At 44.6% G+C, this 26,660-nt stretch overlaps 1 protein-coding gene and 1 pseudogene across 5 annotated transcripts in view; one reads left to right on the top strand and one right to left on the bottom strand.

Moving 5' to 3' along the window:
• Nucleotides 1–26,660, bottom strand: part of NVL (nuclear VCP like) — a 99,838-nt gene that overhangs the window by 13,241 nt on the left and 59,937 nt on the right. For all 5 annotated transcript variants that reach the window (XM_028111646.1, XM_028111647.1, XM_088017215.1 and 2 more), the window contains one exon: nt 18,184–18,290. In XM_028111646.1, the coding sequence (XP_027967447.1) occupies nt 18,184–18,290 (107 nt within the window). The remainder of the gene's footprint in view (nt 1–18,183; nt 18,291–26,660) is intronic.
• LOC114215566 (alpha-ketoglutarate dehydrogenase component 4 pseudogene) lies at nt 25,816–26,128 on the top strand (annotated as a pseudogene).

The raw sequence follows: 26,660 nt of genomic DNA, 5'->3' as shown, positions 1-26,660 counted from the left end.
GAATATCATTGACTCCTAGACCAGTGTAGTGAGACTTCTTTAAATTTCAATTTTGGGAGAAACAAGGTTAAGAAGCAAACTCCAAAATTCAGAAAGCTACAGGCAAATGATTGATCTTGTGGAGTCTGAAGGGTCTGTGTGCGGCTGCAGCAAGAACAGAAACCACCACCTCAACCTTTCTAAAGGGGAACAAACACTTTTCCTCTGGCCGATTAAACACGGCAAGTATGTCGGCAGTGCTTAGTTTCGATGTGAGGATGGCGGGCAAGGCGGGAAGAACCATGAACTCGACCAGGAGAGAATGCCACACGCCTTCTGGGCTCAGTGTGTTCTCAGCCCTTGTCTACAACTTGATCCAGACCTTGGTGCCACTTCCCTGTCGGCTCATATACCAACAGATGCCAGAAAGGACAGACATGAGGGCACACTCAGAATTCCAGCGACACACAGGCATACGCTTATGCCACCGAGGTAATGACATTTTAGTGACTTAAAATCATGACATACATAGATGGCAGGTCTGTGAGTTTTTGCTTTATTATTCTGATTCATAACGTACATATACATTGTGTACAGTCCTTCCTTTGTAACAAATATCACTTTAGGAAACAGGTGAAGAAACACAGAAAGTAGGCGAGTCAACGGGCTATTAAACCTCAAGGTCAGGTATCACACATCAGCAGGGCGGGCACCAAGCATGCAAAGGGCTGGACCAGACCACCGGGCGCCCCAAGCAGACATGCAGCATCCTATCTCTTCCTCCCGGCTGTGCATATTTAACAACTTCATGAACTCTGCATCTGCTGTGACTTGATAAAACGCAAATGTTCATCCAACACGTATTCAAGAAACAGTTACAGTCCCACTCAATTCAGTCACCTGGGAAGTCGTCATGGGTAAACTCTGTGGGACCTCGGGCAAACAAGCTTGGTGCTCTCCTCTTTTATCCCTCCCGAGTGTGGAAAACTAGTGGCCAGACTGCATGGTCCCTGATAATGTATAAGGTTTCAATTTAGTCAGTTAACCCTGGTGCGCGGGTGGGCTGGAGGAAATGGCTGGGGGGAAGGGGCACAGCTTCTGAGGCTCTGGCGATGATCTAGCTTCTCTTATTGTGGTAACATTTGCTTAACAAAATTTATCAGTTTAACCATTTTTAAGTGTGTAGTTTAGCAGCATTGTGTACATTCACAGTGTTGTGCAACCGTCCATCTCTGGAGCTTGTTTCATCTTCCCCAAACGAAATGCTGGACGCACAGTCACTGGCCCTCCTGCCCCCTCAGCTCAGCCCTGGTAACCACCGCTCCATGAATATAACCGGAAATGTTCTCTTCCTTCACCTGGAGGTTCTGTTTATAGAAACTCATGCAGTTGTATTTAATGACGTCTCCACTTCTATGTGCACGGTCCTTCACAAAAAAGGTCTAAAAAGAAGTAACACTGGACCAGGAATTAGGAATTCTGAGTTCTAAAGTTCAAGTCTGCAAATGAAAAAAATACAGGAGGAAGGAAGGTTTCCAAATTCATTCTGTGAGGCCAGCATGATCGTGATCTGATAAAGACACCACAAAAAAAAAGAGAACTACAAGCCAAAATCCCTGATGAACATGGATGCAAAAATTCTCAACAAAATATGAGCAAACTGAATCCAACAGTACATTAAAAAAGACATTCACCACAATCAAGTGGGATTTATTCCTGGGATACAAGGGTGGTTCAGTATTTGCAGATCAATCAATGTGATACGTCACATCAACAAGAGAAAGGCTAAAAACCATATGATCCTTTCAACAGAGGCAGAAAAAGCATTTGACAAAGTCCAACATCTGTTCATGGTAAAAACCCTCAACAAAGTAGGTTTAGAGGGAACATACCTCAATATAATAAATGCCACCTATGAAAAACCCACAGCTAATATCATCCTAAATGGGGAAACACAGAGAGCTTTTCCTCTGTGGTCAGGAACAAGACAGGGATGTCCACTCTCACTACTTTTATTCGACACAGTACTGGAAGTCCAGCCCACAGCAATCAGACAACAGAAAGAGAAAAGGAATTCAAATTGGCAAGAAGCAGCAAACATCTCTATTTGCAGATCACATAACACTTTATGTAGAAACCCCCAAAAGACTCCACCAAAAAACTGCTGGAACTGATAAATAAATTCAGTAATATCACAGGATACAAAATTGAGGTACAGAAATCTGTTGCATTTCTATACTAATAATGAAGCAGCAGAAAGAAAAATTAAGAACACAATCCCATTTATAATTGCACCAAAAACAATAAAACACCCAAGCATAAACCTACTCAAAGAGCTGAAAGACCTGTACTCTGAAAACTATAAGACACTGATATAAGAAACTGAAGATGACACAAAAAAATGGAGACATTCCATGCTCATGGATTGGGAGAACAAATATTGTTAAAATGTCTATACTACCCAAAGCAATCTACAGATTTAATGCAATCCCTATCAAAATACCAACAGCACTTTTCACAGAGCTGGAACAATCCTAAAATTTGTTTGGAACCACAAAGACCCCGAAGAGTGAAAGCAATCTTGGAAAAGCAGAGCTGGAGGCGTCACGATTCCGGACTTCATGTAATATTACAGAGCTGTGATCATCAAGACAGTGTGGTGCTGGCACAGAAACAGACACACGGATCGATGGAACAGAACAGAAAACCCAGAGATGAACCCACAACTCTGGTCAACTAATCCTCGACAAAGCAGAAAAGAACATCCAATGGGGAAAAGATAGTCTCTTCAGTAAATGGTGCTGGGAAAACTGGACCACTTTCTTACACCATACACAAAAATAGACTCAAAATGGATGAAAGACCTAAATGTGAGACTTGAAACCATAAAACTCCTAGAAGAGAACACAGGCAGTGATGTCTCTGACATCAGCCGTAGTAACTTCTTTCTAGATATGTCTCCTGAGGCAAGGGAAGCAAAAGCAAAAATAAACTACTGGAACCTCATCAAAATAAAAAGCTTCTGTGGAAAAAGGAAACAACCAACAAAACTAAAAGGAAAACTACTAAATGGGAAAACATATTTACAAATAACATATCTGATAAAGGGTTAGTATCCAACATATACAAAGAACTGATACAACTCAACACCCAAAAAACAAATAGCAAATTAAAAAAGGGGAAGACATGAACAGACACTTCTCCCAAGAAGCATCCAGATGGCCAACAGACACATGAAAAGATGCTCAACATCACTTGGCATCAGGGAAATCCAAATCAAAACCACGATGAGATACCACCTCACACCTGTCAGAATGGCTAAAATCAGTAACACAAGAAACAACAGGTGTTGGCGAGGATGTGGAGAAAGAGGAACTGTTGATGGGAATGCAAACTGGTGCAACCATTCCGGAAAACAGTATGGAGGTTCCTCAAAAAATTAAAAATATAAAATACTAATTCAAAGGGTTACACACACCCCAATGTTTACAGCAGCATTATCTACAGTAGCCAAGATATGGGAGCAGCCTAAGTGTCTACAGACTGAAGAATGGGTAAAGAAGATGTGGTATATACACGATGGAATATTACTCAGCCATAAAAAGAATGAAATCTTGCCATTTGCAACGACACGGATGGAGCTGGAGGATACAATGCTGAGCAAAGTCAGTCAGTCAGAGAAAGACAATTATCATATGATTTCACTCAGATGTGGAATTTAAGGAACAAATGAGCAAAGGGGGAAGAAAAGAAACAGCCTCTGCACTAGAGATCACACTGATGGTTACTAGAGGGGAATGTATTTAGCATGATGAGCACCAGGTGATGTACGGAAGTGTTGAGTCACTGCATCGTATACCCGAAACTAATATTACACCATACAGTAACTACCTGGAATTAAAATAATAATTTAAAAAACAGTATCTGATCTCCGGATAAAGATATAACTCTGCGCTACATTTGGGAGGGGGAGGGGAAGCAGTGCAGGGGGGGCGTGGAACAGCACACTGGGGCTTCCCAGGCTCCCTGGAGGCAGGAAGGCCTGGTGTACACAGGCAGGTCCAGTCCCTCCAGCATCAGTAGAAGCAAGTAGGGGGGTGAGAGGTAGGCAGGTAGGACAGAAGCTGCCTCCTCAGGCGCGAGCCCTTATTAGATTTTTCAGCGTTTGTTTTTTTTTTTTTTTTTTTAAAGATTTTATTTATTTATTTGAGAGAGAGAATGAGAGGTAGAGAGCGCGAGAGGGAAGAGGGACAGAGGGAGAAGCAGACTCCCTGTCGAGCAGGGAGCCCGATGCAGGACTCGATCCCAGGACCCTGGGATCATGACCTGAGCCGAAGGCAGTCGCTTAACCAACTGAGCCACCCAGGCGCCCAGATTTTTCAGCGTTTGTACAGAACCACCAGCATTACTTCAGTCACCACGTATGGACGCGCCCTGCACACACTCCACATGCTGCCCGTTTGAATCGAAGGCTCGATCTAAGGAATAAACTCATGGAGGACTGCGAAAGGATAACTCTCCTGGACTTCTCAACAACTGAATTCGACTCTTGGGTCAAGATGGACTCTAATAATGGCCTGCGTACCCGCAGAGTGTACTTCTCTGACCTTCCACAAAGTTGTTTTCAACGAACTGGCTTTGAGTTAGGTCTTCAGCTTACATGAAGAGAAGCGTCAAGCTCAGTCCAGAAATGCTTCTGTGTTTATGACAGGAACACTGCTGAAAACACTGTCCGTCAAATTCAGCGTTCCTTTTATGAGGGCTGAGAGGAGAAATCTTCCTCACATCTGCATGCTGCAGGGAGCTGCCAGCTTTCTAGATACAGGACACCCTTGAAGTGAAATCTTTTGTGATAGCTCACTATACAAAGGAATGCAGCAAATGAATAATTATCTAAAAGTAATATTTCAGAAAAGTAATTCTTAGAATTTAGATTTCAGAAATTTTCTAATTCTTAGGAAATTCATTTTTTAAAAAATAAGTAACCCCTTATATACTGTCATGTGAAAGAAAGTAATACGCTGCCTTTTTTGAGAGTGTGAGGTGTGGTATACATGGGACATCTCCAAAAGTTTCAGTACCAACATTACTTTCCAACTAGCAGAAATAAGGGCTGAGGAATCTTTGGATCATTAAAATCTAATCATTCTTGGGGCATGGGTGGCTCAGTCAGTTAAGCGTCTGTGTTTGGCTCAGGTCATGATCCCGGGGTCCTGGGATCGAGCCCCGCATCGGGCTCCCTGCTCAGCAGGGAGTCTGCTTCTCCCTCTCCCACTCCCCCTGCTTGTGTGCTCTCACTCTCTCTGACAAAGAATAAAATCTTAAAAAAAAGAGTGTCCTTAAAAACAAGGGTTCCAAACCAAAGAGAATGGGGCTCCTATCTGAATTGTGTGTGCAGAAACCTTCAAAATGCTTCAAAATTCCAAAATAGCTACTTTGAAGATCTGTGGCAAAGGTTAATGGAAGACTGAAAACGAGAGGCAGCTGGTACAGAAGCTGTACAATGTCACTGCTCTGCTGGGGGCTCCTCCTTCCAGTACCTCAGCCTCAGCCCCTTTCCACCCTGAGGACACATGGGCTCCTTTTCAAACAATGCCACCCAAGGCCGCAGGTACAGCTACCTTCCTGGGGCAGCTTTCAGTCCTTGGCCAAAAGCCAAATTCAAGGTCACCGCTAAAAAATTTCCTAAACCCAGGGAGGATCCTGGAAGGCTTCTGCACTTGAGCTCTCTCCTACGATTAATGGGTTGATAAGAAGGCAGGAAACAGGATGAGAGGCCACCAATCTGACTTTGAAGGACTCTGGAACAAGAGCCAAGATCTGGTGAAGTAGCGCCTGCGCACACATCCCGACTCCCCTGAGGGGGGCTCCCGCCCAGCCATGCCAGAGCTGGCGAGGCTCCCAGGGATGGCTCAGTGGGCTGCGACCTCACTCCAGAAACAGCCAGGAAACCGGAATTAAAATTAATGGAAAACCTTGTCAAAGTCTGGGGGATAGAAGAGCCACACCTCTGCCTTAACCTGCACAGAGCCTGCAGACGGGATCCTGGGGAATACAAAAGCCGCCAGAGGGTGAGCAGTCCCACGAGAGTCAGCCCTCCCAGACCTCTGTCTGTAGCATCAGCAGAAAGAGACAAAACTTTGGTGCCCTCTTTGGTGACATCTCTTAAGTCCAAGGGGTGGATCAATATTGCCAGAAATATGTGTCCCAGTTAAAACTGACAAAATATTTAAAAGGATTGCTTTAGTACTCGGCCAAACAGGAAGCTGATACTCAGAGCCTAATGGGAACGTTTTTTTCGGCCCTCTCCTCTAAGCTAAAACTATGTCACCAGACGGAAAGAAAAGCCTTCTGCAGGCTTTGTGGAAGGATCCCTAAAACTCTTAAAAATATAAAAACTAACCCAAATCTTTGGAGTTCCCCCCTCAGGTTCACATGATCTAGGATATTCTCTGGTGACTAAAAGCTACTTTCAGTTTGTTGGTTTAATTAAAATAGACATCTCTCTGGAGTTATTAACACTGAATATAATGCAACTTCTCTTCCACTCGGGCTTACTAATCAAGTTAGTTCCTGTTACCTGTTACAGAATCGGTTGCCCCCCAAACTAACTTGGAATGACTTTGTGTCCAACATCGGCGAAATTTTTGTAAGTAATCAAAGCCTAACTGTTAAAAATTAACGATTTATTTATTATTATTTTTTAAAGATTTTGTTTATTTATTTGACAGAGAGACACAATGAGAGAAGGAACACAAGCAGGGGGAGTGGGAGAGGGAGAAGCAGGCTTCCTGCTGATCAGGGAGCCCGATGCGGGGCTCGATCCCAGGACCCCGGGATCATGACCTGAGCCCAAGGCAGACGCTTAACGACTGAGCCACCAGGCGCCCCAAAAACTAACGATTTAAACAGATGTAAATGGGAAGAATCTCTAGGTGAAATTTTCAGCAAATACTTTCCAAAGATCTTTTGGTTCCTCGAACCCTTAAAGTTTTGTTAAGTTAAATGATGACTTAAATGAAATTCACTGTCTAGGTCATCCTCAAATGAAATACTGAAACATTTTTAACACCAGGTTCATCTAAAATTAGCTTCCTTTGCAGGGGAACAAAAGATATTTGGGTATGTTAGAAAACATGTTTTATGTCACCCAAAAGTTACTGTGAGAAAACATACATTTCTAGAAATTGTGAACAGTATTTGTAAATTTGGCAAGGCAACAGTCCACAACTGCTTACTTCTTTTCATTATAAATTAAGGTTTTTAAGAGTTGAAAAAGAATTTTATGTGTGGTCAAGCTGGGTAAGATGGAATACATTTAAGGGTTAAAAAAGCTTTAGTACCAATGTTGTAGTTAGGCAGAACTAAACTTAATTTTCTTTCATCTGCTGAAAGGATGAGTTTCCTTGGATTACTGGTCTGCTCTTAAATAAATTATACGGGCGCCTGGGTGGCTCAGTCGGTTGAGCATCTGACACTTGATTTTGGCTCAGGTCATGATCTCAGAACTGTGAGATCGAGTCCCACGTCAGGCTCCAGGCTCCATGCTGAGCGTGGAGTCTGCTTGGGATTCTGTCTCTCTCCCCCTCTGCCCCTTCTCCCTCAAAAAAAAAAAAAAAAAAAAAAAAAAAGGAAATTATATAAGCATTTAATTTTCTGTATTTGCCCGAGAGGTCTTTAAGGGTCACCACGGTTAAGAAGGTAACCAGATGTTTCACAGCAGCCTGTGATCCTATTTGACCAAGTGTTTTAAACCTTCAATATTTTTAGGGGCACCTGGGTGGCTCAGTTGTTAAGCGTCTGCCTTTGGCTCAGGTCATGATCTCAAGAGTCCTGGGATCGAGCCCCGCATCGGGCTCCCTGCTCGGCAGGAAGCCTGCTTCTCCCTCTCCCACTCCCCCTGCTTGTGTTCCCTCTCTTGCTCTCTCTGTCAAATAAATAAAATCTTAAACAAAACAAAACAAAACAAAACCCTCCGATATTTTTGACAAACTTGCCAATTTCAAATCTTAAATGAAATCTTAACTTAGAGTTAATTTTGAAATTGACTGAAGGGTCCCTACGACATCTCCAAGGATTTTTTTCTCTCCTTATAAAGAGAGAGATGTTGAAGGACGGCTTACTGGCTATGTCGTCACGGGGGAAGGGGGGAAGCCCTGCGGGGTAAACCAGCCTTGTTTACAGTGTGCTGTGCGGGTACGTAACTCTCGCAGACACTACATAAGATTCCTGGAGTCTGGTATAGCCAGTATAATGTTACCATCATTTTCCCAGTTGTCATTAGAAGATTCTGTCACAGAAACAACCAAATCTCCAGTCAATCCCATCATAATGGACTCTAATTGATCTTTAACAATGGACATTTTTTGAAATTGTCTGTCATTTACAGAGTTATTGTTTTAGTCGGATGCTTTTGCAATGTTCCTGCCAAAGTGGGTCATCTTCAAGGAGGTTCACAGAAAGCCCCCGGGGCAAATACAGGTTTCTGGTAACTTCAAGATCATAAAAATGAATTGTGCAAGAATTTCTGGAACTAATGGCAAAACCTGGGTTCAAACAGAACAAGAATTAATAACACAGGACTGAATGAACTGAGGATTACAGTATCTTTGTGGTTTTTTTTTTTAAGATTTTATTTTTCGACAGAGAGAGACAGCGAGAGAGGGAACACAAGCAGGGGGAGTGGGAGAGGGAGAAGCAGACTCCCCACTGAGCAGGGAGCCCCATGCGGGGCTTGATCCCAGGACCTTGGGATCATGACCTGAGCCGAAGGCAGACGCTTAAAGACTGAGCCACCCAGGCGCCCAGGATTAGTTTTTATGACTCTTGCTGGAAGAGCTGCTGGTTCTTTTATTTTTCCAGATTTGAGGAACCAGAGATGACTTATAGCAGTTTGGTAAAGCCTCTGTAAACAAAGATGAAACCATTTACTTTTCTCCCAGCCTGATCCCCCTAAAATTCAAAACATTTGAAAGACTTAAGTCTTTCAAATTGAGAAAGACTCATTTGTACTTTGTCCATGTTCCATTCTAATCCCGTTAACTGTCGCTGAGGCTTTGTTATACACCTGTGACTAGACTGGGTCCTGAATTCCAGTTTCCTCAAACATCTGCCCACGACTCTCCACAGTAACATTTCTGGTTTCCTCACCCTTACGGATTAGAATCACTAGGAACAAAGACTAACTTCCAGCCTCCGTTTACAGGCCCATGCCAGGCGGCCCTCCCGAGGCAGACGGCAGCCAGAGTTCAGGGGTTCGACTGTGCATACGCCGCATACAGCTGAACAAGGTCAACTGACATCCGGTCTGCAGCAGCTGGAGACCTCAAGTCAAAGTGATGGGAAGAGAAGCAGGCAACATCAAGGTGGACTGCTTCCTCCTAAGTTGCCAGATGAAACCTTCACACTTCAACTAACCACAAAACCCTTTCTTCTTTTTCCTCCAGTCTGGGCATTGGCCTAAAAAAGTAACAACATCATCTGTATCTTCCAGGCGATTACTGGCGGGGGGGAGGGGGGCAGGTAATCCAACTTCCAATTGACTGTTGGACTTGCCATGATGCTCCTGCCTCAGTGTCTCTTGAACAAACTTAGCCCCTCTCTATTCTGCCTGACTCTCTGAGCCTGGGGTCCATTTTCCTGTCTCTGGTTAAGAACCCCAAACCCACGGAATCTTGTGTCCAGGCTCTATACAAAGACAGACAAACAGGCAGACATAACCAGAATAAAATCTTCCCTGTGGTTTACAGACCCTTAAATTTTACTGGACTCCATGGCTGTACCAGAAGGCCCTCATGATTCAAAATTAGCTCCCTCTGGCAGGTCCCAGCTTCCCTGAAATTGGTAGGAATAAATGTAAATGCAGCTAAGATCAGGAACCTCTCCTTAACTCTTGAAAATATTACCGAATCTGCTCATAAAGCAGAGCTATCCAACAAAACCCCTCAGACTCTGGCCAAAGCTGTTCTGATAGCATCACTCTTGATTATATTTTAGCTAAAAAAGGAGGCATCTGTGTGGCCACACCACCTGCTGCGCTTGGATTAACATTTCTGGGGAAGCGGAAACTCAGCTACATAAAGTCACCGAACAAGCCACTTGGCTTAAGAGGGTAATTCCTGGGCGCCTGGGTGGCTCAGTCGTTAAGCGTCTGCCTTCAGCTCAGGTCATGATTCCAGGGTCCTGGGATCGAGTCCCACATCGGGCTCCCTCCTCGGGGGGAAGCCTGCTTCTCCCTCTCCCACTCCTGCTTGTGTTCCTGCTCTCGCTGTCTCTGTTTCTGTCAGATGAATAAATAAAACCTTTAAAAAAAAAAAAAAGAGGGTAATTCCTTCAACAGGGTCTTTCTTTGACTTGATTTTGGTTGGTCTGGGTCTTGGGGACCATGGCTCTGAAGTGCACTCCAGACACTGGGAACTATCCTGCTCATAATAACCAGAGTTGGCTCCCTAGCACGCTGTATTCCCTCCAAAGCTTCAGATGCACGTTCCCGGCCGCTGACCACCAAGCCCACGAGCTCCTTAGGAACCAGAGTCAGAAATGCAACTAAGAGAATGACCCACTTAGAAGTTGTGAGCCTGAAGGCATGACCTGTGCTTACCCCAGAGCATCAGCAAACACCGAGAACTGCAGAGACCGAGCAGGGAGTGGCCCCAGTGCCGAAAATTTTGATCACATCCTCAGGTAGGCTGAAGGTCGGATCAAAAGTGGGAGAATTGTTAAGAGACAAGGCCATGGACGGAATCAGTTGTGTCGAGTCCCAGTCAGCAAACTGAGACCTAACACCCAACCCAACTGCAGGCTCAGCGTCTCCCAGAAGGTGACCTTCAGCCCCTGGGTCTGGAACTCCTGGTCTGTACCAGTGGGGGGGACCCCTCACTGCAGTAAGGGGATCGTTCAGCCCTGGATCCCCACCAGCAGGGGCACTGCCTGATGCGGGGAGGGACCTTCAGCCCCGTGGTCTGGAACCAGCGGGTCCGAGCTAGTGAGACAATCCCACCCACCCTGTGATAGACCCTTCAGACCCCTTAGGAAGGTGATTTGAGGTGAAATGATGTAGTCCTTCCTAATACACTTCCTTGTCCCACCCCCTTTCCGCCTTAAAAAACCTTTCTTTTCCTACAGCTCTTTGGAGCTCCTTTCTACACGCTGGATGGAATGCTGATTCATGAATCGATGAATTATGCCAATTTGATATTTAAATTACTCAGTTCAGTTGTGTTATTATTTTTTTAAATAATGTTAGCTGTGGGTTTTTTTTTTTTTTCCAAGATTCTATTTATTTGTTTGAGAGAGAGAATGAGAGACAGAGAGCATGAGAGGGAGGAGGGTCAGAGGGAGAAGCAAACTCCCTGCTGAGCAGGGAGCCCGATGTGGGACTCGATCCTGGGACTCCAGGATCATGACCTGAACTGAAGGCAGTCACTTAACCATCAGTTGTGTTGTTTAACAAGAACAATGTGAAAGTACCAATGGCAAAGAACTGTACACTTTACAGTGGTTAAAATGTAGGCAGTAACGTCTCTGACACGGGCTGTAGAAACATTTTTCTACTTCTGTCTCCTCAGGCAAGGGAAAGCCAAATGGAATTACATTACTACATGAAGATAAAATTGTCTGTGTAGCGTAGGAAATCAACAACGAAACAAGATAACGTACTGAATGGGAGGTATGTGCAAATGACGTATCTGATACATCAAAATACATAAATATATAAAGAACTCACACAACTCAACACCAAAAAACCCCTAATAATCCTATTAAAATGGGCAGAAGACATGAGCAGACATTTCTCCAAAGAAGACATACAGATGGTCAATAGACACATGAAAAGATACTCAACATCACTCATCGTATCAGGGAAATGCAAATCAAAACCACGATGATACATCACCTAACACCTGTCAGAATGGCTAAAATCAACAACACAAGAAACAACAGGTGTCGGCAAGGATGTGGAGAAAGGGGAACCTTCATGCTCTGCTGGTGGGAATGCAAGCTGGTGCAGCCATTCTGGACATCAGTAGGAAAGGTTCTCAAAAAATTACAAATAGAACTACCCTATAATCCAGCAGTTGCAATAGTGGGTATTTACCTAAAGAATACAAAAACACCGGACACCTGGGTGGCTCAGTCGTTAAGCGTCTGCCTTCGGCTCAGGTCATGATCCTGGGGTCCTGGGATCAAGCCCCACATCAGGCTCTCTGCTCAGAGGGAAGCCTGCTTCTCCCTCTCCCACTCCCCCTGCTTGTGTTCCCTCTCTCGCTGTGTCTCTCTCTGTTAAATACATAAAATCTTTAAAAAAAAATACAAAAACACTAATTCAAAGGGATACATGCACCCTGATGTTTACAGCAACCCAGTTGTCCATCAAGTGATGAATGGGTAAAAATGTGGTATAATACACAATGAAATACTCTCAGATCTTGCCATTTGCAACGACATGGATGGAGCCAGAGAGTATAATGATAAGTGAAATCAGTCAGTCAGAGAAAGACAAATACCACATGATTTCACTCATACGTGGGATTTAAGAAAGAAAACAAATAAGCACAGGGGAAAAAGAGAGAAAGAGAGAGAGAGAGAAACAAACCAAGAAACAAACTCTTACCTCTAGAGAACACACTGATGGTCACCAGAGGGGGTGGGGGGGGGGCATGGGTGATATAACAGATGGGGACTGAAGAGTGCACCTGTCATGACGAGCACCAGGGGTCATATGGAAGTGTTGAATCACTATAGTGTACCCCAGAATCTAATATTACACTATGTTAATTATACTTCAATTAAAAAGATGGATAAAATGGTAAATTTAAGTTAAACGTATTTTATCACAATTAAGAAAAAGCAAGTGAGGACCCATTTACACTATTATTCCTATAATTCTGATTACACATTAGATATTATAGAACATGGGTTCAAAAAGTATTTCATGTTGTACTATTTATTTACTTTTATTTTTTCAAGATTATTTATTATTTATTTGAGAGAGTATATGCACATGAGTGGGGGGGAGAGGGAGAGGGAGAAGCCGACTCCCTGCTGAGCAGGGAGCCCCACATCAGAGCTTGATCCCAGGACGCTGAGATCATGACCTGAGCCGAAGGCGGATGCTTAACCAACTAAGTCACCCAGGCATCCCTCCTTTTTATTTTTTTAAAAAAGATTTATTTCTTGGGGTGCCTGTGTGGCTCAGTCATTAAGCGTCTGCCTTCAGCTCAGGTCATGATCCCAGGGTCCTGGGGTCAAGCCCCACATCAGGCTCTCTGCTCAGAGGGAAGCCTGCTCCTCCCTCTGCCTGCCATTCCCCCTGCTTGTGCGTGCTCTCTCTCTCTCTCTCTCTCTCTCTCTCTGTATCAAATAAATAGATAGATAGATTTATTTATTTACTTGGAGGGGGGGCGCTGGGGGCAGGCAGAGGGAAAGGAAGAGGGCGAGAATCCCAAGCAGACCCCCTGCTGAGCAGAGAACCTGATGCGGGGCTTGATCTCAGGACAAGAATGGGATGTTCAGCTGACTGAGCCACCCAGGAGCCCCTATAAATTTTATTTCAATGATTACATCTATATTTAATCACAGAAACCTATCCTTTGTCATATAACAGACTCTGGAATCAGAATGATATCTCTTTACACAGTTGATCATAAAAAAATAATGGAAAGAAAATTAACATAATCTTATCACGATAACACGGTAATTGGCAGTTTGGAATTTTCTGTCAGTCCCTGAACATACCCATGGAAACTACCCCTCTGTACCCTGCTCCTGCTCTCCACTAAAACGGAAACAAGAGCAGAACTTTCCAGATGCCCAGAACACTGCGACGAGATTCGTAAACATTACCTGTTACTGTATCTGACGTTCTTAGCTCATGAAAATTTAACAGATAACGTTTCTAGGTGAAACATTAATATATATTTTAGTCTTCTGGGACACACCGTAAAAAATAAATGGGGAGGGGCGCCTGGGTGGCTCAGTTGGTTAAGCGTCTGCCTTCGGCTCAGGTCATGATCCCAGGGTCCTGGGATGGAGCCCCATGCCAGGCTCCCTGCTCAGTGGGAAGCCTGCTTCTCCCTCTCCCACTCCCCCTGCTTGTGTTCCCTCTCTCGCTGTGTCTCTGTCAAATAAATAAATAAAAAATCTTTTTTTAAAAAATGGGGAATTTTGGGTCTTTTATTGGGATTTTTACCGTTATTTTATTTTCTTAAGAGGTATTCAAATAAGTCAATTTTAATAAGATCCTCTACACACACATTTGCTACTGAAAATTGAAATAGCACAAAAAATTTTATTACAATTTTTGAAAACCACAAAATCTAGTGTACACATCTGCCCTAATCATGCTCTAACCAAACCACCCAAAGTTTTCTGTGTATTCCTTCTGCACAAGTTACTTGGCTTCCAATTTTTGAGGTTAGGTCTTGTCTTAATGACTTCAGGCATCTCAAACACACAGGCAACACTCAAAACCTATTAGTGCTTCCTTAGGTCAAATCAAAAGGTGGATGTATACTGAAGTCATTCAAATGCAAACTACAGGATTCCTCACAAATTACTGGTATGAAGGTAGAAAAGATACAAAAAAGACTTCATAATATCATAGATTACCAAAATATTATAGTTTGCCCTAACACAGAGCAGCTTTCCCAAGCTGCTGCAAAACGATCCTAAAATCACTAGTTAAGAAGAAACCATACAAGAATAAAGTTTATGTTTACAAGGGCTCTACATCATAATTACTCTCCACGTTGGTTTCCTCAGAAAGATCTTTATGATAAAGGCAATAATGACGTGACATCTAAATCTTTCTACTCTTGATTCACCCTGAAACAAAGTGAAATGGATTAATTGCATTAATAATTTAAATAAAATGGATTAATTGCACCATGATGAGATGTAACCAAGCCTCCACCCTCAAATCTAGGCTTGGTTATTATAATCTTTTAAGTTGTGCTCCATGCCAACTCAGGGCTTGAATTCACCACTGAGATCAAGACCTGAGCTGAGATCAAGAGTCAGATGCTTCACCAACTGAGCCACCCAGGCACCCCTAGAATAGCCTTTGGAATACATTTTGGAGGGCAAAGAGGAAGCAGGATTGGAATGTATGGGTATCAAAGAATACCAGAATGTGGGTCATTTTGTGATTTTACCGTTATTTTAAAGACTATGTATTGTCTCAAAACACTTGGCAGACATTTTAATTACATTTATTAAGGAAGAAATAGAAGTTAAAAAAAATTCCTTTGTCCAAGGGGCTTTTGGTGATAAGCATCTTGTTACCACATCATTACCAGAAATACCAAAATAAGTAATTTGTTTTGCTAATTTTCTCTTAAGAAACAGACTCCAGAAGATACTGAGAAGTTGCTCTGACCTACAAGTCTTTTCAGACTTCTAGGACCAAAATGAGAGAATTTTACTGTCATCTCCCCCTATTACTTCACGTATTAATAAGAGAAAATGGTATATACAACAATCTGGGAATTTGAGCAAAAATCTGGCAAACTTTGGAACCGAAAGGGTAAACATTGAAAATGACACTTCTTCTCAGGTCAGGCCGATTTGCTAAGAGTGTATGCAGGCAGGCGGTCCCTGCAGTCGCGTCGGGAGGGTTCTGCGATCTGTCCCTCTGCCAGCTCTGGCTCCAGCTGTCAACACAGACTGTGAGCTGCACATCCCAGGCCCTGGGGGGAGGGAGGGAGGAGGACGGGGAGGGGGAAGACGGAGGGAGAGGAGGGAGGGGAGGGAGGAGGAAGGAATGGGGAGGAAGAAGGGAGGAGGGGGTGGAGGCAGAGAGGAGGGGGGTGGAGGCGGAGGGGGGCAGCCTCTGCACGTGGGCAGGTGCCCAGACGCTGAGAACCGTCCCCCTGCAGGTCTGGCTGTGAGGCTCTGAGGCTCCCGCGGGAGCACGCAGCACACCCCTAAATGAAGCAAAAATACCCACTAAGGTCAGAGAGGAAATCACCGAAAGCCCTCCTTTGCCTTTATCACTGACAGATGCGAGAACAGACCACAGTGCTGCCGAAAGCTGCTTTTAAAGTCACATTGATTTTCCTATTAAAATATCCTTTTCTGTTTTTTTTCTCTCCGTAGTCACAACTTTGTGCATGGAAGTTGCCCAAAGGACCGTTGTCTCTAATTCTACACACTTCCTCCTAAACCTCCACATTTATGCCAGGTAACTATTCTTTAAAAAAAAAAAAAAAAGACCCCCCCCCCCCCAATACTATATGCTCACGACAGGACATCTGGAAATATAAGGCAGCGGACAGAAGCAAGGCCCCTGACCTCGGGCCCGGCCTGACACCGTCAGGGGCCTCACCTTTAGAAGCGTGCATATCACCCTGTCGTCTAGGAGACGAGCCCCTCAGAGGGAAGGCCTGTGTCCGAGGGTTTCCCATCCTCACCGAGTGCACAGGCTTGTTGACCGAGGGATCCTTCACGTGCACAATAGTGTATTCTCTTATTTTCTTAATAACTTTGCCTTTGAGGTGGGGTGCTTTTATCCGAGTCTGAGGGCTAATAACTGTGGCAAACGGCACCGGGATTCTAGCTGAAGGAAGCCGTCAGGCTGTCCCGCGGTGCCGAGCACCCACAGAGGAGAACACGAGGGCAGCAGTGATTGGTCACCACCCTGGGTCCGAATGTGCGTGGCCCTGAGCACCACACAGCTCGGGTCTGGCACGCCTCCTCCAGTCTTTGCCTCTAATTAGTGCTACCCCGGGGGCAAGAATGGAAGGAAGGATTATCGGGCCATCAGAACTACAAGGAACACATGGAAACAAATTAGGAGCATGTGCATGTGCTTGTATGTCTGTTTGTACACACATGCTTTAACCAAAGCAAACAACACCTCAGTAACACAGCTCCCGGACAGAGCCCAGGGCGGGGACGGAAACGCGGCAGCGTGCACCCGTCACCGAACTCGCTGGCTACAGAGACGCAGGACGCAGGACGCACGACGACAGCTGCGTTACCTGGCTGTGGCACTGCGGACGTCGTGGGTCAGGTACCTGGTGCTGCGGGGCTGTTCCGTGCACCATAGCTCGCCCCCGGCCTGAGCCCCCAACAAGCGTCCCCAGTGGCTGCCCGGGGGTGGGCTGCTGGTGGTCAGGCCGCCCTAGGTCGAGAGCACCGCACTGAAGACACGTGTCTTCATGTCTCTGACCGGCACCCACGCTGGTGGTGGCCAGACGGCTCTCCCGAGCTCCCAGGCTCTGCGCCAACTCGCGCCTGGAGACTGACCTCGGGCAGCATCAGCTCCTTGTTCCCAGACCCCCATCCACTCAGCGGCCCAAGCGGAGAGTTTCTCCTCCTGTCTTTGCCCCTCAACTCTACGGTCCAACCAGCGTCCTGTTCATTCACACCAGACCCAGTTCTCACACGTAACCCCTTGACACTAGCTAGCATCCAGTGCACCTCACTTCACAGCCTCTAGCTTCACTTCCTCCAGGCAGTCTTCCAGACTGCTCTCACTGGGGCCTGCACCCACAAAGCTGGTCACCCTCGTGCCCCCTCCTTCGGGAGGTAGTGGCAGACATGGCTCTATGCAGTTTTAGGTAATGACGGCCCAGAATCTTCCTCTGCCGATACAGATACTAGTGGAAACCAAATAAAGGCAGGAACCATCTTGTCCGATTCTTGGTTTCAGCTCAGGTTGTGATCTCAGGCTTGTGGGACTAAGCCCTGCGTCAGGCTCTGTGCTCCGTGCACAGTCGGGCTCAGATTCTCTCCCTCTGGCCTTCCCCCCACTCATGCACACTCTCTCTCTCAAATAAATAAATAAAATCTTTTTAAAAAAAAGTTGGCATCTAAACATGGAAGGCAGACTCAACACTGTGATTGAGACTCAGTTTCCCTGGATATTTACAACGGGCCTGTATTTATTCACTTCTCTGCTCCAAAAGTTTCTATTCCATTTCAAATTCCTCTAAGAGCAATTTCTCTAAAGTAACAATCAAAAATCTAAAAGAACAAAGAAGTGCGATGAGAGTAAAATCTCAAATATATCAGTAGAGCATTTAACTCTAAATATCCCTTTTATTTTAAGCAAATAAAAAAGAACGGACAGTCTCTTCAATTACCAGAATCGTTCACCTTTTCTTTGGGAGACACAGGCTGAGCAAATATTTAAAGCTACAGATACCTGTCTGTATCTAAAAGGAGAGAAACACACAACAACATGCCATTTCCTTTACTCACTTTTGTAATGGTTTTTAGGATGGCCAGACGGTCGGCTGGGGGTGGCAAACCCACAAACAGTGTTTTGTCTAGACGTCCAGGGCGCAGGATCGCAGGGTCAATAATATCTAGAGAAGAAGGGAGGGTCAAGTCTTCAATAAATAAAATAGAATCTTTTAAAAAATACAACTAACATGAGATGTGGGAAGAGGACTTTTTTTTTTAAAGGAAAAATCGATAAATTAGACTTTATTAAAATTAAAAGTACCTCCTCATGAGAGTATAACCTCCAGAGAAGCCCATCCCACGTTACGCCCAGACCCGCGTGCTGCCAGGGTTCTCCGGCCCAGATGGGGACCACCACACGAGCTGGGAATTCCGGCGGGTTTCTCTCCTCCCTCTGACTGCTATACCTTCGCCCAGTTCTGGCGGGGGGCCGCCCATTACCCTGTCCTCAGTCAGGGCCGAATGTCGCATCCTCCTAACTGCTCCTGTCTCTAAACTTCCCCTCTTTGGGACCCTGTGCGATGCTGCCAGATCTCCCTAAACACCTGCTGACCCTCACCTGGTGTCCTCTGCAGCAGAACCCACCCACATCTCTCACCACAGCACCAAGGCCCTCAAGGACCTGACTGCTCCCATCCTAGCTCCCTCTCTCCTCACATTCTCCACAACTCCCACACTCCACTGACCACACCTCTTGCCGTTCCCTAAACTACCTAGAAGCCTCAAGCCTTCTTCTCTTTGCTCCCAGTAGTTCGTTTCTCCCTAATACTTTCTTCATTTACACATAGTGGGATTCGCAAACAATGCCTCCTCCAGGAAGCCTTCCCTGAGTCCCCCAGAAGAAACTCTTGCCCTCATTTGTGCTCACCAGACTCTCGGTACCAGGAGCAAAGAGCAGGCCCCAAACGATGCCTGACACTGAGGTTCTTTAGGAACATTCCTGATTCCTCCACGAATAGCCCTCAACCATTCTGGAGAAGCTTCCCATAGCTCACAGTGATAAGACCGTTGTTCAAATGCAGACACACCTCTGAGTAATGGGTCTCGTGTTTTCTAAAGAACACACTCAGACTTAACCATTAATTTATTCTTCCATAAAGAGATAGAGTTCTTTCTAGCTGAAATTCTGATTCTGTTAGTTTTGTTCTTCAGTTACCTTGGGGAAGCTAAATACGTAATTCAACGATCTTTCAACGTTCAACACATTATTGGACTTTCTCTTGAGATGCGAGGATATACTACTTGGCGATAAGGCAAGTTGACTGCTGAACAGCTGCACAGTCACGACGGAGCACTATCCCACAGCCCGAGCGCTATCTTACCCTACAGGGTGAAGGACCCTACACAGGCCTCAGGAAACCTTTACGATTTAAAAAATTACCCCACTGTGGCCTTTCCCTGCTGCTCCTCCCTGATGCCCTTGATCCCCAGGCCGCCGTCGCTACAGATCAGTTCACGTTTTACAGACATGCAAGCATGCACTATGTACTCTGCTTTCTCTGACTCAACAGAATTGTTTTCAGGTTCCCCAAAGTTCTTGTGTGCATTAGTACTTGATTCTTTTTTTTAAATTATTTTAAAGGTTTTATTTATTTGACAGAGAGAGACACAGCGAGAAAGGGAACACAAGCAGGGGGAGCAGGAGAGGGGAAAAGCAGGCTTCCCGCCAAGCAGGGAGCCCGACACAGAGCTCGATCCCAGGACCCCGGGATCACGACCTGAGCCAAAGGCTTAACAACTGAGCCACCCAGGCGCCCCAGTACTTGATTCTTTATGGCTGGGTAGTAGCCCTCTGTGTGGATACGCCTTGATTTATTTTTCCATTCCACTGTTGATAAACATTTGGTTTCCAGTTTTGGAGCACTCACATATCAGTCTTGGTATGTGTTTTCCTTGTTCTCTGGCGAGTCCCTAAGTGTGGAACACAGAGTAGTATGGCCACATCCCACCGCAAGGGTAGGCTGAACCTTAAAAACACCAACAAACTGTTTTCCAAACTAGCTGTACCACTTTACATTCCCCTGTCCTTGCCAATACTTGGTATAGTCGTTCTGATTTTAGTTATTCTAAGGTTTGTAGTGGTATCTCATTGTGGCTTTCACTTGCATTTTCCTGATGACTAACGAGGTCGAGCACATTTTCATGTGTCTCTGCCGCCTGTATACCTACAACAGGGAAGGGTGTGTGCAGTCTTTAGCCAATTTTTAATTTTCTTTTGTTGCTGAGTTTTGAGAATCCATTCTATGTTCTGGATATAAATCCTTCATCACATATACACTTTTTAAGTATTTTCTCCCAGTCTGTGTGGTTTGTCCTTGTGCTCACTCAGTGGCACCTTATGAAGAACAGTTCAATTTATCCTTTTGCTCTAAAACATTGTGCTTTTGGGGTCACATCTAAGAAATCTTCACTTAATCCATGGTAGGAAACATTTCTCCTCTGTTTTCTTCCAGTTTTACAGCTGTGGCTGCTCACTGGTCTTTGATCCATTTTGAGTTAATTTTTGCATGTGGTAAGAGGTGTGTGGATTAAAGGTGATTTTTCTTGCATATGGATGTCTTTTCTTTTTTAAAGATTTTATTTATGAGAGAGAGAGAGCATGCGCACGAGCAGGGGGAGGGGCAGAGGGAGAGAGAAAAGCAGCTCCTCGCTGAGCAGGGAGCCGGATGCTAGGCTCGATCCCAGGACTCCAGGATCATGACCTGAGCCGAAGGCAGACACTTCACCCATTGAGCCCCCCAGGCGTCCCTTGCATATGGATATCTGATTGTTCCAGCACTTTGTTGAAAAGGCTATTCTTCGTCCACTGCATGGCCTTTGTGTGTGTGTTTTTTTAAGATTTTTATTTATTTATTTGAGAGAAAGAGCAAGCACGTGTGCTTTCAAGAGAGGGGGAGGAGCAGAGGGAGAGGGACAAACGGACCCAAGGCTGAGCGCAGAGCTGGACATGGGACTCAATCTCACGACCCCAAGATCATGACGTGAGCTGAAACCAAGAGTCGGACATTTAACCAACTGTGACACCCAGGCACCCTTGCATGGCCTTTGTGTTTTATAAGAACCCAATTATCCAAATATGTGGGGGGATATTTTTAGGTCTTACCACCTTTCAATGTTCTGTGCATCTATGTTTATGCCAATATCACATGATAGAAATGTGTTTTAACTTAAATATACAAGTAGATCTTTTTTTTTAAAGATTTTTTATTTATTTATTTGAGAGAGAGAGAATGAGAGATAGAGAGCACAAGAGGGAAGAGGGTCAGAGGGAGAAGCAGACTCCCCACTGAGCAGGGAGCCCGATGCGGGACTCGATCCCGGGACTCCAGGTTCATGACCTGAGCCGAAGGCAGATGCTTAACCAACTGAGCCACCCAGGAGCCCTATACAAGTAGATCTTAAAGCCAGACCTGCATGCTCAAAAGTAAAGCCTAATATAAAAATCCCAATTATGATCAGAAAACATTCTTAGGGGACGCCTAGGTGGCTCAGTCAGTTAAGCATCTGCTCAGCAGGGAGTCTGCTTATCCCTCTCCCTCTGCCTCTCCCCTTGCTTGTGACCTTGTGTTAGGCAATGATTTTTTTTAAGACATGACATGTCAACAACAGTGCATGTGATAAAAAAAATTGATAAATTGGACTTCACCAAAATTTAAAACTTTTGTTCCTTAAATTGTACCATTAAGAAAGTGAAAAAGACAACAACCCAGACTGGGAGAAAACATATGCACATCACATATCTGGTTGTGGACTCCTATCTAGAGTAAGTCTTACTACATGACAAGACTGAAGATACACTACAGTGAAATGCTACCTCACACCCACTAGAATGGCTACACTCAAAAAGACAGAACAAGTGTTGGTGAGGATGTGGAGAAATCGCAACTCCCACATGCTTTGTTACAACTGCTAGCAGGAATGTAAAATGCTGCAGCCAGTCCGGAAAAGTCTGGCTGTTTCTTGAAATGGTAAACACAGTCACCACATGACTCAGCCATCCCACTCCTGGGTACCTACCCCAAAGAAATGATAATATATGTCCACACAAAAATTTGTACCCGGATGTTCACAGCAGTGTTATCACAAGCCCCAAAGTGGAAACAACCCAAACGTCCATCGACTGCTGAAAGAATCAAATGTCGTATATCCACCCAAGGGACCATCATCTGGCAACCGGAAGAAAGTATTGCTACGTGCTGCAACAGGGACAAGCCTTGAACCCGCGATGCTGGGTGAAGACAGGCAGATGGGACAGCCACATTACATAAGCTAGCCAAGACACGGAAGCCTACAGAGACAGAAGCGCTGGAGGTGGGGGAGGATGGAGAGTGATGGCCAACAGGAAGATTGCTTTTTAGGGTGAGAGAAATGTTCTAAAATCAGATTGTTGGGATGGCTGCAGGAGTCTACAAAGACGCTCAAAACCACTGAACCTTGTACCTAAAATGGGTAAAGTTCATGGTATGTCACCTCTCAATGAAGTGGATTTTCTTAGAAACTGGATCCATCCTCAGACAAATAAGACCATCAATAATATGCTGAGTGAAAATTATTACAAGATCGATCAGCCTCCATGAAACAGAAGTAGGCCTCTTCTTACGATTCAGTAAGCAAATACTTCCTGGGTTCTCTTATGTACCAGGTTCCTGTGACCCAGCATAAGTAATGCCGGGGCCTAAGGCATCTTTAGAAGGGAAATCCTGTGCCAAAGGGCAAGACACACAGGTTTGACCACGGCCCCTAGGCACCGCCATGACCCAAGCCCGGATAGGTAAGGGAACACAGCAGTTTACTTGGAACTCGAAGTGGCTGAATGAATATCCTACGAGTATGAAGTGAATCTCTTCCGTGTAAGCCATCCCCCGTCACCCGACAATTACTAAGGGCTTACAACAGATGGGGACCCTGAACTAGAAGCTTTCTCTCAAATATAAAAACCACGTACCTAATTCTTGACCAGAAGCTTATCCACCATAATGCACTTATTTCTTTCTTCACCTGAGCTGTACACAGAAACTTTCTGGATTCCGTGTGGCTACGGTGGGACACAGACACCTGCCGAGCAGAAGAACGAGGAACAAGCTGGCGTGGCTATTCGGATCTCACACATCTGCATGCCGGGCAGCACAGTGTTTTTAACCAGCCCGACAGGGGATGAAGTGGAAACAGTCCCTCAGAGCCAGGAGAAGGGAGATCAGTCAGGGCGTCTGTGGTCTAGCTGTACGTTGTGCAAGGCGCTTCATCTCCTGGGGTCAAGCATGGGAAGCAGTGTATTTTCAGGGCAGGGTGTGACGCTGGTGGACCCCACACCATAGGAGAGCTGTGGCAGGTCCTCAGAGCACCCACAGGCAGAAGGGTGACACAGCAATCTTTCACTTACTTTCTAAAAACCAGTACCTCAAAAAGTAGGGGAAAAATTAGGACAGAAATGGAAATTAGGAGAAAAGAAGAAATTTAAAAGACCATTTCAGGAGGTTAAGACTCACCAAGTCCTAAGCACACACAGGAAACAAACAAAAAGTCATATAAGGCATGCCTGGAGGGCTCGGTCGGTAAAAGTGTGTGACTCTTGATCTCCGGGTTATGAGCTCCAGCCCCCCAAAAAAATAGAATTTTTTTTTTTAAAAGTCATATAAAAAGAATCAGGATGACATAAAACTTTTAAGAGAAAAAAATGCAAGGCCTACAAACCATGAAAAAAAAATTTTTTAACTCAAAATCCTGTACTCAGCCAGGCTACCAATCGTGGAAGAGAGAGATACCCTCAAATATACCAAACTCAAAAAGCCCAGACAGAAGCCAGAGCAGAGAAAGCTCTGGAAACAAGAGCAAAATACATCACAGACACAAATAATACTGACCACTGTCTGCATATCTGATGAAGAACAGAAACAAAACAAAGCAAGAGAAAGAAAACGAGAGTTTCTACAGCTATGTGAAAACAGAACCCTGATCGCAGTGTAACTCCTGGGTCCACGCAGAGAAATAGGTACACAGTCCTGGTAACGTAAACAGCGACTGGTGATTGAACCAAAAGTTGCGCAGAAACGGTATAATATGTGGGGATGATGGGGTGGTGGTGACAGTGACCGTGTGTGGAGAAACAGTGAACATAACAGAAATCTTCGTGTGCTTTAGAAAGTAGTAACAACAACGTATGAAACTGATAAGAAACAGCAGTATGAGCACATCATTTGAAAAAATGGAGAAAATACAGAAGAAACAGCTCACAGACTTTACCAGTGGTTGCCTCCGGGCAGGGACGGAGAGGGTAATTTTATCTTCTGCTTTTCAGTGTCATCTGAATTTTAACAGCTGCCTCCCTGTGTGGGTTTCTCTTTTCATGCTGGGCAGTGTCAGAGAAGGCCCAGCGGAGAGCTGACATTTCCACTTCTGCCCTCCCCAGGTCTTGGGGTCGTGGGGGAAAATACAAGGCACCCCCACCCCAGGCCAAGGGGATGCTAACGGAAGCCTGGCGGGAATGATGCATCTCCCCACCCGGGCAGTGTGAATGGAGGCAGAGCGAGCCCGGGCTTCTTCTCTCAGCCTGCAGCCATGAGGCTCTTGCCCTTCCCCTGCACAGTCAGAGAAGGCCTCAAAAGAGAAAATTTAAGTAAGATAATACTCAACATTTCTTAACACTCAAATGCCCAGGATACAACTGAAAATTACCTGTTGAAACAAGAACCAGAAAAATCTCAACTTTAATGAGAAAAGAAACATAGAAGCTGGACCAGAGATGACCCAGATGTTGGAGTCACCTGACAAGGGTTTTACTGCAGCCACAATAAAAGTATTTATGGGAGCAATCATGAACAGGCTTGAGACAAATGAAAAAAAACGAAGTCACAGCAAAGAAAGAGAAGATGTAAAGAAGTATATGGAAAATTTTCAATGGCAAAACTTAAACAAAAGGAAAACCTCACTGGACGGGCTCAACGGAACCGTGGAGACGTCAGAGAGAAGAATCAGTGAACCTGAAGAAGAACAGAAATTACCAAATCTGAACAACACAGAGAAAACAGAGAACAGAAAAAACCAGCAACAGAGCCTCAGTGATTTATGGGACTATAACAAAAGATCTAACATGTGTGTCACAGGAGTCCCGGGAGGAAAAGAAAAAGAGCTAAAAAGTATTTGAGGGGATCCTCGGTGGCTCAGTCTTGGTTTCAGCTCAGGTCGTGATATCAGGGTCGTGGGATCAAGCCCCGCATTGGGCTCTGCACTGGGCGGGGAGCCTACTTGGGATTCTCTCCCTCTCTCTGTCTCAAATAAATAAATAAATAAATAAAATCTTTAAAAAATAGAAATAAAAAATTAAAAAAAAAATAAAAGCAGAGCACAGTGACACCCTCCCTGTGCAGTTAGGACATTCAACTGACAGCAGGTCTGTGTTCGGAAATCATGAGTGCTGGAAGGACATGGCACAATTTTCAGGTACTGGCAGACAAGAACTGTCAACCCAGAACTCCCTATCTAGCAAAGACAGGCTTCATGAAAGAACCTGAAACCAAGACAGTTGCAGTTAAACGAAAAAAAAGAAAATTTGCTACAAGCTGAACATACCTAAAAGAATAGCTCAAGGAGGACTTCGGTTATCTCTGCACCTAGTGAGCGCCCCAGAAGCTGTTGCCCCATCCTGGGGTCATGATGGGCAGTAAGATGGCATCTGCCAGCAGGGTCGTTCAGGTGGTCAAGCCACATTCTCCATTAATAAGGTTCCCTGACAGAAGAGACAATCCTAAACCTAACGTATCAGAAGTTTTGAGATCAGCAGGACCACGGTCTCACTCTTCTTCAATTTCACAGCATTCTAAGGGAAGTAAATCCCCAGATTTGCTGATGCATCAGTGTCCACCAGACACTGCAGAAATAATAAAAACATTACCTCAGAAATACAGAAGGAAACTCTTATCTCAAGAAGAAACTGAAATTTATCCAATGTGGAGGTCCAGAATAATCACTGACAGTGTGGCTGCTGTTTGTCATCAGACAAAAAACTAGTCTTTACAATAAAGAACTTCCAAAATGGCACATGAGAAATTATACAGTAAACAACTCGAATAAATACTCTGCCAAAAAAAAAAAAAAGAAATCTAGAAAATTTAGATGGACAAGTGTATCTCCTAATATATGTATCTTGGTCAGCTTCTCCACAAGCTTACCTAATTGTTTATAGGCTTATTAAAGTATACATTTTTAAATGTTAGCCTATTAATTTACTCTCGATTATCAAGTATTACCAGTGTTGAGCTACTAACAGCACACAATATCTAGTAAACTATCACAGGTTTCCCATGATTTCCCTTTTCAGTTTCTTTTTAGACATGGAGAGATTTACTAGAATTGCTGCTTTTGGGAAGTGATTTTCCTGAAATTGGATGAGGATCAGTGAAAGAATGACTCCATTATTTGTTCTTAGTTTTCTTCCCCTTCTTTTCATTCACAAAGTTACTGGAGTATAACTAGTTTAAAAAAAGTGTATCCTCCAC

This window comes from Eumetopias jubatus, unplaced genomic scaffold (assembly GCF_037043125.1).
Source record: "Eumetopias jubatus isolate StellerSeaLion01/CBP00866 unplaced genomic scaffold, mEumJub1_p1.0 scaffold_12, whole genome shotgun sequence".
Lineage (NCBI taxonomy): Eukaryota > Metazoa > Chordata > Mammalia > Carnivora > Otariidae > Eumetopias > Eumetopias jubatus.
This window is presented reverse-complemented; position numbering and strand designations above follow the sequence as displayed.